At 42.9% G+C, this 12430-nt stretch overlaps 1 protein-coding gene across 3 annotated transcripts in view; it reads right to left on the bottom strand.

The window, feature by feature from the left end:
• UBE3D (ubiquitin protein ligase E3D) overlaps window positions 1-12430 on the bottom strand; it is a 400519-nt gene that overhangs the window by 348834 nt on the left and 39255 nt on the right. For all 3 annotated transcript variants that reach the window (XM_029595535.1, XM_029595537.1, XM_029595536.1), the window contains exon 3: window positions 5118-5208. In XM_029595535.1, the coding sequence (XP_029451395.1) occupies window positions 5118-5208 (91 nt within the window). The remainder of the gene's footprint in view (window positions 1-5117; window positions 5209-12430) is intronic.

The following is a 12430-nucleotide window of genomic DNA, read 5'->3' as shown; positions in this document are numbered from 1 at the left end:
CAAACTGTGCAGTGCTCTTTTGCCTTGGTGCGAATGGGACCGGGAAAAGAATGTTGACAGGATGATTGACTGGCTAAGATGGAAATCCGTCACCACCTTGGGCAGGAACTTAGGGTGTGTATGCAAGACCAGCCTGTCGTGATAAAATTTGGTATAAGTGAATAAGTCACTAAACCTGGAACTTTCTTTCTCTACTCGCTAAAGTGACTGCCACCAAACACATAACCTTCCAGGTCAGGTACTTCAGGTCACAGGAGTGCAGCGGCTCAAAGGGAACTTTCATCAGCTGAGCTAGCACCACTGAGGTCCCAAGAGATAGCAGGAGGCCTTAGGGGAGGCTTCAATTGAAGCAGGCCCTGTATGAAACATAAAACTATCAGCTGTAAAGAAAAGGGCACTATACTTTGGTAGTATGCGCCAACTGCACTGAGATGAACTGTAACTGTCTTCAAGCCAGCCTTGGATAGATGTAGGGTAGTGAAGCAGTTTTTGTGTGGGGAAAGAGAAGGGATCTAGGGCCCTCTGCGCACCCCACACAGAAAACCGCCTCCACTTCAGTCCACAGGTGTTCATAGTGGAAGGCTTTCTGGAAGCCACCAGGACCCGAGACACATCCTCAGAGATCGAGCGGCTGCAGAATTAAGCTCTCAACATCCAGGCTGTTAGCAACAGGGCCTGGAGGTTGGGATGCTTCAGCCTGACCTAATCTTGCATGATGAGATTTGGGGAAGTGCCCATAAGAACTAGACATACTGGATCAGACCAAGGGTCCATCAAGCCCAGCATCCTGTTTCCAACAGTGGCCAATCCAGGCTACAAGTACCTGGCAAGTACCCAAACACTAAGTAGAGCCCATGCTACTGATGCCAATAATAGCAGTGGGTATTCTCTAAGTCTGTTTATTATTTTAATTATGTTATTTAAATGACTTATGTATGTTAAATTGTAACCCACCCCGAACTTGGGAGGGGCGGAATATAAAAACTTTGAAAATCCGCCCCTTAGTAGTCAAGTCCCAATTCCTGTCTGGCAGCTCCTGTGTTGCATTGGAGGAGCAAAGTCACTTGGAAGGAGAGCATCATGTTGGTGTAACTTGCAGGATTGAGATTCGGTGGGGATTTGGAGATGGCAGAGAACTCAGGGATTGGATGGGAATTTGGGGACTCTGGGGAAATGGGGACTGAGAAGTTGAGTGGGGACTCAGGGATTAGAGGGACAGAGGGTTTTAAGTGATTAGATGAACGGTATGTACAGGGGTGTGTTAGATGGGATGGGCCATGACTGACAGGATATAGAAAAATGGAACAGGATGGAGAGTGTGTGTAAAACGGAGAAACTTGGAGGGCTGGAGAGGGAGGTGGAAAAAGTAAGTGAGCAGGGGGTAAGAGACATACCTACTGTAACTTAGATACACAGCTTTAAAGTTGTGTGACATGGTTTTCCTTACCTTTTTTTTTACAGACCGATGCTGGGGACTTCTTGGTCCTGAGTGGGGAGGTGGCCTGTGTTTTGGACTATTTATGAAAATGTATATGCTCATCTCCCAAGAACAGAAGAGGTCAAAAAAGGGCAGATGATAAAGCTAACTTGCACAAAGCTGTGGTATGGCTTCATCAAGCTCCCGCAAAAAAAAAAACCAGCAAGATCAAACAATATGCAGTGATGGCAGAGCTTTGATACATTCTCATATGTAAATCGGAGGACGTGGCAGGCTAACTGGCATAGGCAGCAGGTTGATTTGGCTACACTCCCAAGCTGAGGGTAAAAAGAAGAAGGAGCAATCTCTTGCAAATGGTCAAGTTTATACAGCTGATAGCTGGTAGATATCCTTAGATACATCAAGGCAGGCAGGAGCAACCAGCTAGACTGTCAATCTCTACAATGTTATTACATTACAGATATGGATGTCAGGAAAACTAGGTTTAGATTAGGATAAGGGCTGGTGTGCATGTGGACGAGATTATATCCATCACTGAATGCCAAAACTCAACCAGCTTCTAGGAGGAGTAAATGTATTTGTGTTTGACAGTTGATGGAGGCACATAGAAGGAAGGTATGTATTTGGGTGAATCTGTGCTAATGAGCAACACTCTGGGTGAAGTGGAGACCATTAACGAAGTGTCTTAGATGACACACCCCGTAGAAAGTCAGAAAGAATGAGTGGATTGGCCTCATTGGGATTCTCCACCAAGGTGAAAGTGGCTACACACTGACAAGTTCAGTTATTTGCATGATGTGCGAGTTGCCGGTTGAGCTGGGAAAAGATGCGTTTCCATGCCTCACATATTGCAGGGAGATGGGTGTTTTGTGCTTTTCCGTGGAAAGATGACCAGTCTATGGAGATTTTGTTTCTACAAATATTTTCCACTAACAATTTCAGTATTTAAAGGGATTTTATTTTTACTCTTAGCAGTGCAGCAGACATCATACTCTGGCATCTGTAGGTGCCAAATCAGAAAGCTTTCGGTGCCATCCCTTCTGCTGTAGTTTTCATTCTCTTCCCAGGGCTGACGGATTCAGACGTGCTCTATGGATGTCTGTGGGATAGGCTCTCCAAATGGGTTTGTTTTGTGTGCAGTGCAACAAGAATGAGCCTCAGTGTTAACCTAGAGTATACTTAATATTATTTTAACTGATGTCTTTTTAACTTTGGAGCTATAAGAAGAGAGGTTTATCAAATAGTGTGTGATTCAGTTGGTGCATTTTCATGTGTGGCTTTCCCAAACTCCAATAACTTACAAACAACTAGACTGAGCGGAACCAAACTGTGTGTGGAGGTAGGATCTTGGGTGGGCATGTGACATTTCTGGTTTTCATAGTCTGGGAGTGGACACAGCAAGGTAGCAAAGAGGACAATTTTCCAATAGGAAATGCATAGGAGGAAATTTAAGTGCTTAGGTCACCAGAACCACTGGGCTGATCTGAATGAAACTTGACATCTGGGTAGAGGGTATGAGGACCTTTATTTGCATGCCATGAAATATCCAGTTCAGGAGTTAATTGGAGCAGGGAGGAAACCGGAGGCAGACAAAGTGGCTAATTTGCTCATAAGAAATGTAAGGGGGAAAATTCAAGCATTTAGAACTCACAACCATTGGGCTCATCTGAATGAAACTTAACATCTCGACAGAAGACATGAGGAACTTTAGTTGTACGGAGAGTGATTTGGAAGAGGAAGGCACTGGAGAAGGACAACGTTAGCACCTTTCAAAATGAAATGCAAGGGGGGAATGAACCAAGGCCATCTTGAATGTTACACTTTCTACTTGCTATATCCTCAAACATCCACACAGCTGTATGCATCCCTCCTAATGTTTCAAGCTGCAGTGGATCTCTGAACAGGTTCACCTTGACGTCCCTTTGCAGCAGCAGTTTAAATTTGCCAGAGGATTCTTTAGTACAGGTTGGGTTTATTGTTTACTAATAATATATCAGATTATTATTTTGTGTCTATGCTTAATCTGTATTGTATATTCCGTTACTTCAGCCATTTTACATGTGGGCATTATATAATGCTCACTAATGTATTTGCTGCTACCAGTATGTGTGTGTCCTATGCTTACAGATTATTTTTAGAATGTAATAAATAATCTGTTAATCTGTTTAGTATTACTACCACCAACATCAGCTGTGTGCAAAGGCCAAGGGGGCATCTTTTTATCATTTATGCATTTGTGTTCTTGTTTCTTTTTATTCCCTGTTTGGTAGCAATTATCTTGCCGATATTCAGAAGAGCAAGAATACCATGTGAAAGTACTCAGAAAGTCTTGGGAATAGCACTGGTGTTAGCACAAATTTCACACCTCACAGATTTCTTGCCAGGAACATGCCCCTTGTCACAGGTCACTGCCTAGGCCCTGCATGACCTGACAATTTTCTGGAACACGCTGCTCAAAGCCAATCACTTACAGTAAAAACAAATTTCCTGCATCAGTGTTCACTTTACACCCATAACTTTCAGTTCCTGTCCTGACTCACCCAGGGTCAGTCCAGTAAGAAACGCTACCATGTAAACCTACTTCCGAACTGTACACTTATAAATTCAAAAATCCCTAACCGATCGCAGTGAGCTTCTCTGTATCAGGATACATTGGTAGCCACTCACCGGTCAGCCCAATTCCCCAGGGCTCTGTGGAACCTACTTCTCAATTATACCTTCACGGATTCAAATCCCTAACCAACACTACAAGCATCCTTGCTCCGGAGTCTGGGTGAGCCCGCTCTCTTGGCTCCCCACCTGCCTCATTCCCTTAAGAGACTTGCTGGTTCTCTGCACAGCTTTGTAATTAGTTTCAGCTGTTCTCCCAATTATTTGCATAGCTTTCTGTGGCTGTTACTTTTCTTTCTTTATCTAATTACCTTTATTGGTTCTCTGCCAAAGCTCTCCAAACTAAATTTCCCACCAACCTTCTTCTTCTTGTTGCTTCTAGCTTTAAAATCCCCTAGCCAATTCTTGCTCCCTTATTCTTTCTGCCTTATGGCAATGTTCCCCTTGGAATTCCCTTTAGAGCTCTCTCTATCTTCTGGATAATCTATTTAGGATTACCTAAATCCACTTTCAGGGCCTTCAAATAGCACCGAATGCTGCTGCAAGAATTTTAACAAGGACCTGGCTTACAGAGCCTATCACCCCTGTGTTAAACTGGCTTCTGAAAGCCTCAAGATATAAGATCTTAATTTTAATTCACAAAGCACTTAGTGGAGAAACCCCTATTTGAAAATATATAAACTCTCAAGGTTTGCTTGGAAGATACTTGAGCTAAAGCTTTCACAGTAAACAACTTGGAATAAGTGTGGATTTTAGTGTTAACAGAATTGTAAATGTGCTCGATCCTTGTAATAGAAAACCTCTATAGGATCTTTATGTCAGGAAGTATTAGAATGCAAGATCTTGTGACTTGTGTATGTGGTTTATTTTATTATGAATGTTTCAACATACACTACCTAGTATTACAGATAGTTTTTCATTTAAAAGAATTTATAGACCGCATTAACTGTCCTGGCTCTTCAGGCTGCTTCTACCTGTGTGAAGCCCCTGTTTCATCACACACTTCAAAATTCCCATTTTTGCTCTTGCTTCTTGTTAAATTCAGCTGGCAGACTTTTGAGCTCCTTACCGTTCTTGCATCACGACATCTCCACAGGACTGGCAGTAAAAGATGTACCTCTTCTGGGCCTGTAGGCGTGTGTTCCAAACTGCAACCTGTTCTAAACATCAAGGAGAACATAACACATTGTCAGTTCTGCTGAAACCTGCATTGATGGGTACTTTTCTTTTTTTTTTTTTTCTAACTGTATAACAATTAAAGGCTCATCTTGCCTTAAACCCCCCTAACGACAATATATTCCTACATTTGTATCATTCCCTTACCCAGTCTAGGGCCACACCATTACAACTAAGATCCATAATGCCCCATTATGGGGCTGCATTGAGCCTTAAAAACTGAGTTCCCAGAGGTTTAGATGTTCTGGATCTTTACTAGTATTATCTGTCGGCCAGACTTGCAGGGATATGAGGTTGGCTCAGGTAGGACATTATCACGCACTCCTGGTTTAGGCTAGAGGAAACACAAGCTATTAGGGGGGGGGGGGTGTTCCTTTTCTTCCCTTCACTATTCCCCTACCTCTCCTGTACTAGCCAGAGTTCAGAGGAGCTGCCATATTGGCATGAGGCACTTAAGGTACTAGGATTCACTCTGGATCATTCCCACACACTTAATGACCTACCCTCTTTTATCATCCTCTTCTTTCTCTCCTGATATGACAAGAGTGGGCACGGAGGAGCTTACAATCTCTTGGGCAAATCTGGAAAAAGAATGTTTTTTTTTAAATCTTTTCCAGATTTGGTCCGTGAATTTAACTTACCAGCTTACACTCACTATCTTTTTCTTCAATTGCATAAAGACATATTTAGTAGGGGGAGGAGATCTGCACATTTTAGATTAGATTAGAGAAAATGCTAACTAAACCGCCTTCCGGTAAAATTATCACTCATCTTTACCAGTATCTGCGTAATATGATTGGGGAGTCTGAAACTAAAGCTTCGCTGACTGAGCAGCTCTATTTTTAACTGAATTCAGATGACTGGAGTGCAATAGGATTTTATTTGTAAGAAGAGTAAAGATGTGATGGTTGCTGCCCAGAACGTACAGATTTCCTCTATACTTTGCTAGGTTTAGTTCCTCAAGTTCCCTGTGTTGGCAGGACTGTAGATTGCCAGGTTCATACCTTCAGATATGTTGGGATTGCCCCCTAGTACAGGACTTTTGGATGGAAGTGGAGAGGGAAGTTTGTGCGATTGCGGGGTTTTCCTTTTCAGTCTCAGGCCAGCTATGTTTATTAGGTCGATAGGATTCAGAGTCTCCCCCCTACACAATATCAGGTAATTACTTTCTCCACTGTTACACACTGCTTGTTTAACTATAGCTTTTCACTGGAAGACTGTACCCAGTCTGGAACATTGGAGAAACACGGTGGCAGAAATCGCAGCGATGGAAAAGCACACCTTTATGTTACGGGACAAACCCGAGCTTTACTTTCAAGTTTGGGAACCCCTTTGGACCTGGAGGAGGCAACTGTACATATCATAGCCTAGTTTGTAAATTTAGGGTTTAGGGTGGTTACCTCATTTGTATTAGATGCTTCTACGAATGTGTATGTATACTTATTTTTCTTTTCATTATGTTTCTTTAAGAACATAAGACCTGCCATACTGGGTCAGACCAAAGTCTATCAAGCCCAGTATCCTGTTTCCAACAGTGGCCAATCCAGGTCACAAGCATTTGGCAGGATCCCAAGGAGTAGATAGATTCAATGCTGCTTATCCCAGGGATAAGAAATGGATTTCTGCAACTCCACCTTAATAATGGCTAATTAACTTTTCCTCCAGGAACTTGTCCAAAACTTTACTAAACACGGTTACACTAATAGCTTTCACCACATCCTCTAGCAACAAATTCCAGAGCTTAATTATGTACCTGTCTGAGTTGAAAAATAAAAGTTTAAACAAAAAATTAGTTCACAGATTTATCGCATCACCTCACAGAAGGATTTTATCATCCTTTCCTCTCCCATGTCCTCTCTTCCTACCTATGCTAATATAACCAAAACTGCCTTATGGCATAGAAAGAAAATAATAAAAAAACTGTTTTCCAAACCCTTGTGTCATTTCATCAAGTGTCATGGCAGAGGCTACTGCCAGTCATCCCCACAGTTTCTTTGCCCTCTTAGAGTTGAAGGAGGAATTTTTTTCAGTGCACGTGCTCTGGTTTTGCAACTTGAATGTTCTAGTTGGTTTAACATATACCTGGACCATGGAACTAATCCTCGATCATCTTCTGAAGAGGTAAAGACGCTTGTCTTTGGGATACCCCAAATTACATATTGTTCTTCCTTTTAAAAAAATGTCCACAATTAGGCATCTCCAAAATCTCCTTAAAATGTCTGGTTTCTGAAAGAATTCCCTTGTATTAGATGGGGGCCAGTTCAAAATAGAGATCATATTACCTGAGTCAGACATGATTAGCTTGTGTGGGCTGACAGCATATTGCTGCCCATGCAGAAATGGTTGCATACATGTTACCTATACCCTGGCTCGTCCCTGGGTATTCCTGCAGTCTCCCCTAAGTCAGAAAGAACTGGATAAACTGCTCTCACCAATTCATTGTACAGCTAGACGCAGACTTCTAAATAACTTTAGAACGCAAGAAGAAACCTTTTAATAGATCAACAAGCAGATCTGAGTTTCCACACAAGCCTATTAGGTCTGTGTCTGGGGTGTCAAAATTCTGGAGGCGGGAAAATTCAGAGGGTCAAGAAATGTTCCAGTGGATCCAGGCTGCGGCACTCTGTCACACATCCCAGTGAAGGAAGCAGTTTCATTGCTTATGGACGAGAAGGTTCTTGGTGGTATTGGCCCAGTCGCTGCCTCTATAGCTTTTACTGCCCAACGGAAGCTGTGGAACAAGGGCCGGGCTGCCTAGAAGCCTCCAAGCCTCAGCTGGCTACTGCCACAAATGGAGGGGGCAGCGGAGTGCAACACCAACAATGCTGAGGGGCTGCAAAATCCTAAATCCATCACTGTCCAAATAACGTAAGAGGAATAGCATACTGTAAACATGTTTGCAGTGACTTTTCTTTTCATTTAAAGTATATCTCAACAAAATGAACATTACAAGTAAACCTGAGGCAATAAAATAAGTACTCTGACAGTGCTGAGGTTGGATTCCACTAAGGAGCAGTCTTAGCCAGTTTACTTTTTTCCTTTGTTTCGGAATCCAAAGGAAATAGCATTACATTTCTCTCTGCTTGCGGCTGTCCCAGTGGTAGGATAGTACCTCACTGTGCTGCCAATTAGAAGGCTTACTGTCCGTTTGGGAAATGAGCGATCTTCCTTGAGCTTCAAGCTGCTGGAAGGCAAGTACGCAGCACTGCAGAAAGAAGCAAACTCCCAACTCCAATGAAACAGTGCCCTCTGCTGACCAGAAGAGGAGGAGCACAGGGCCTAGATGAGGAGAAAGGTGTTTCTCTCAGAAATAAAGGGACAGCACCACAGTCAAGACAAATCTAAACACACAGGCAACGCATAAGCCCTTGTTACTAGAAATAATTAGACACGGGGGGGGGGGGGGGCTGATGTAATAAAGTATATTCAGCTGGTGCGCGTTTTGGACACACCAGACTAGCACCCGATGCAATAAGGAGGAGATTAGCGTGACCAAATTGTGCACCTTAACAAATGCGTAGCCGACAGCGCCCATCACATGTAAATTCCATGTAGGTGAGGCTATTAGCTATTACCCCCCCGCCGATGCAGGAAAGTGCTGAGTGTCCAAAGTGCACTTTTGAGTGCTGCAAATTTAACTCCCATTGCATTTAACTCCCATTGCAATTGTGGGTGTCCGATGCATTTGAGCGCTAGAGACACACAATTCTCCCCTAGTGCATTCTTTTTTATGCAGACCCCTCATGTAAATACTGCTTCAGGCACCCAGAGAATGTGGCTGCACGCGCATTAGGAAAAAAGGGCACTCAATATGAGCACCCGTTTTCAGTGTGCATCTTATTGCACCTGAAGCTTTCCATGCTACTATAAAATAAGATTACAGAAGGTGATTTTTTAAAGCAATTTAGTTGCATTAAAATAGATTACGATGCCTATTGCCCTATCTGAAAACAGCCCTCTCTCTATAGCTGAGCTAAAACTGTGCAGGTTTCCACGGCAATGCATACTTTTAGCCCGATCAAGAGGAGAAGCTCATGGGGATGCGTTGAGGTTAGGAGAGGAAAAGAGTGCACATAAATGACATTTTCAAAAGTAAGTGTGCTATTTCCCCCACACCGGCAGCAGGACAAAAAAAAAAAAGAGCGAGTGTTTTTAATATACGCACTTTACACATATTTGCGTGGTTTTCTTTAGAAAATTCAGGTAAAACTGCCCGTGTAGTTTGGACCTGCACAGGTTGTTTGAAAATTGCCTCCCAAATCAGGGCTATGATTGATGAGAAGACAAACTAAATGAATGTAACAATCTCAATGGATTTATCGTACCAAGTCTTGCAAAGTCTTAAAAACCTTACTTGGGCATGAAGATGACTTCCTAGCCAAAATAAAGCCCAAAGAAAAATTAAAATAGGCTCCAATAATTGTTTGACAGTCTCGTGTTACAGAACATGATATGCTATCATTTGGAAGAACTTAGAAGACTATTAGGTTGGGGAATAAATATTTACTGGCATAATGTTAGTCTCAGCTAATCTCAGTAGCAATATGACATACCTGCCCTTTGTATCTGATACTTGGGATATTATCTAATGATAATAATATGGATGTGCCATTATTTTTGCCTTCTGCTGAAAAAAAAATCTTTGACTCAATCGCTATTCTATTTTACAGATTCTTCTTATTATGTAGAGTTTCTTAAATCAAGGCCTTGTCTAGTCTAAATTGTTTGAAATAACTGAAGGCTTCTTTCCTTTTAATTGGGTGATTTAGCATTTAAATGTAACTTAGACATCTCCAATACAGGGAATTTAGGATGTTCTGACCCAACAGATCATATACTAAAGGACATGAAAAACAAATATATCATACAAAAAGAAGAATGAAATATCAACCACATGTAATTAGGACTCAATAACAGAAGGCGAGCATTCCATATATAATGGAAATCATATTTTACATGATCCTGTTCAACAAATAACTAACCAATAGTAACACGCACCACAGAACTGTATCCTAGACTGTGGGGCTAATGAGACCAGACAGAGAAAAAGCCAAGGAGGTAGCTGCATCACTGTCAGTCCTTGTGACCTTGGGTAAGTCACTTCACTTTCCATTGCCTTATGTATACATTTAGATTATAAGCTCTCTGAGGACAGGCAAATACCTACTATACCTGAAAGTAATCTGCTTTGAAGTGCTTGAAAGACAAAATATAGGGATACATTTTAAAAGCTACGTGCGGGCGCACACATGGACACCCGATTTTATAACATGCGCGTGCATGTTATAAAATTGGGGGTCGGTGCGCACAAGGGGGTGCACACTAGTGCATCTTGCGCAAGCCAACGCCCGCAGCCTTCACCAGTGTCTGCTCAGTTTGGGGCTGGAATTTGATGCATAGAGCCACAGGATGGCTCAGAAAAAGCCAATTTCATACTAAAGTTGGCCTATGTGGCCCTGCCCTGAGGATCCAGATTGGTTCTCAGGGGATTCAAAAACAGAGTGGGAACACCTGGAAGATGCTCCCAGCATTTAGACAGCACGGAGGCCAAAGGAAGGTGTGGGATCCGGGAGTAAACCTGTAAGTTCTTCCTCTTATGTGTATCCATATTATATTGTATTGTTAAGTCTGAAAGTCCTGTACTTTGTCTGTGAGCCGAAGTTTGATCTCCAATCATGCTGTGTTCTGTATTGAAAAGAATCCACTGTAAAAAGACCTGGACTAGAAGTAAACCTTATCCAACTGTGAACTTTGTTAAGTTAACCTGCAGTGCATAGTCAGGAACTGTTATGCTGTCACCATTTCCAAATAAAACCTCTATTAATGCATAATTCTTGTGTGAGTGTGCTGAAGGGGCCTTCAGAGCCTCACTACCAAGACCTCAATGATGAAACAGGTGATTGAGAAGGGGTTGTTGGTTGCCTCAAAGGCGGGTGTGAACACCTTCCAACTGGCTGGACTCTGTTGCAAGTGAGTGCAGAGGACTAGAACCACCTCCCGAGAGTTCTGATGGAGTACCCATGAGGTGGTCAGGGTTAACTGGGACTCCCCTCCTAGCAGGAGTAAACCTGATATCCTGGAAAGGAAAGGATGAAGAGTGCCCTCCTTGTCCTTAGTCACCAAAGAGGTAAAAAAAAAGTTTTCACCAACTCTGCCACTTGATTTAAGGGCTGATGTGCCCTCTGGCTAGGCAAAGAAGACAGAACATCCTCTTCAGAAACTAGGATGGAATCTTCTTGCAAATCCTCTGGATTTTGTAAAATTTGTCCTGGGGACTGGTTAGAAATTAAAGGCACCATGGAGCAAATAGGATCTGGCACATCCAGTCACAAGTCTTGTTCCAGTAAAATCGATGGAGAAACTAGCAGTGTAAGTGAAAAGGTTTCTCTTTCTGCCGCAAAAAAAACCTTTCTGAACCTATGGAAAGAACTGGTAATTTCTTGAAGGGTTGTGGCAGATGTACCGTGGTCCAGTGTGCTGATGATGCCGAAGCTTGTCCAACGAATAAGGCATCAAGGCTCAATCTGTCAGTAAATGGTGCATCAGCTGTATTAATGGTGCTGAGATTATGCTTCTTCGATGCCGGTTGCACTGTCGCTTCCAAAAAATGACACTTCGTTTTACTAGGCCCTAAGCTTTGCGATACTCACAAGGGCTTACCAACACCTGAGAATGCCACCACACAACCAGCAGTTTTCACCAGGCCTCTGTAAACATAGAAGGCCTGTTGTAAAATGCCAAAGAAAAATAAAACTCCTGGGGAGAAATCCTCTAGTGAGAAAGGCAGGGGCCTAGCACAGCTTCAACACAGGTTTCCTCACACATGAGAACACCATGGGCCCCCTCCTCCAAGGATACAAGGCCTCAGCTTGCAAGGAGAAATGGACAGGAATGGCTCATGGGACACATAAAATGGTAGTAGTTCCAACCAAAAAAGCCACCTCTGATAGAACATTAAAACAGACTCCAGCGCCAGACTCAACCGCTGCTGCACCTGGAACCAGGAGTCTGGCTGCAAGCAATAGCAAATTTCTGCTGCCATACTCAGGGACCTTCGCAGACTCCTCCCAAGAATCACTGCTGCCGGTGCAAACAGGACAGGGTAAGTCAGCACTGCAGAAGTGCCAACTTACAAAAACTCCAGTGCTGACTGGACTCCATTACAATTCGGTCAGAAGCTGTGCAGAAATACTATAGGCCCAAAGA

Source organism: Rhinatrema bivittatum, chromosome 3 (genome assembly GCF_901001135.1).
Source record: "Rhinatrema bivittatum chromosome 3, aRhiBiv1.1, whole genome shotgun sequence".
Lineage (NCBI taxonomy): Eukaryota > Metazoa > Chordata > Amphibia > Gymnophiona > Rhinatrematidae > Rhinatrema > Rhinatrema bivittatum.
The sequence above is the reverse complement of the archived record's forward strand: the minus strand, read 5'-3'. Positions and strand labels throughout refer to the sequence as shown.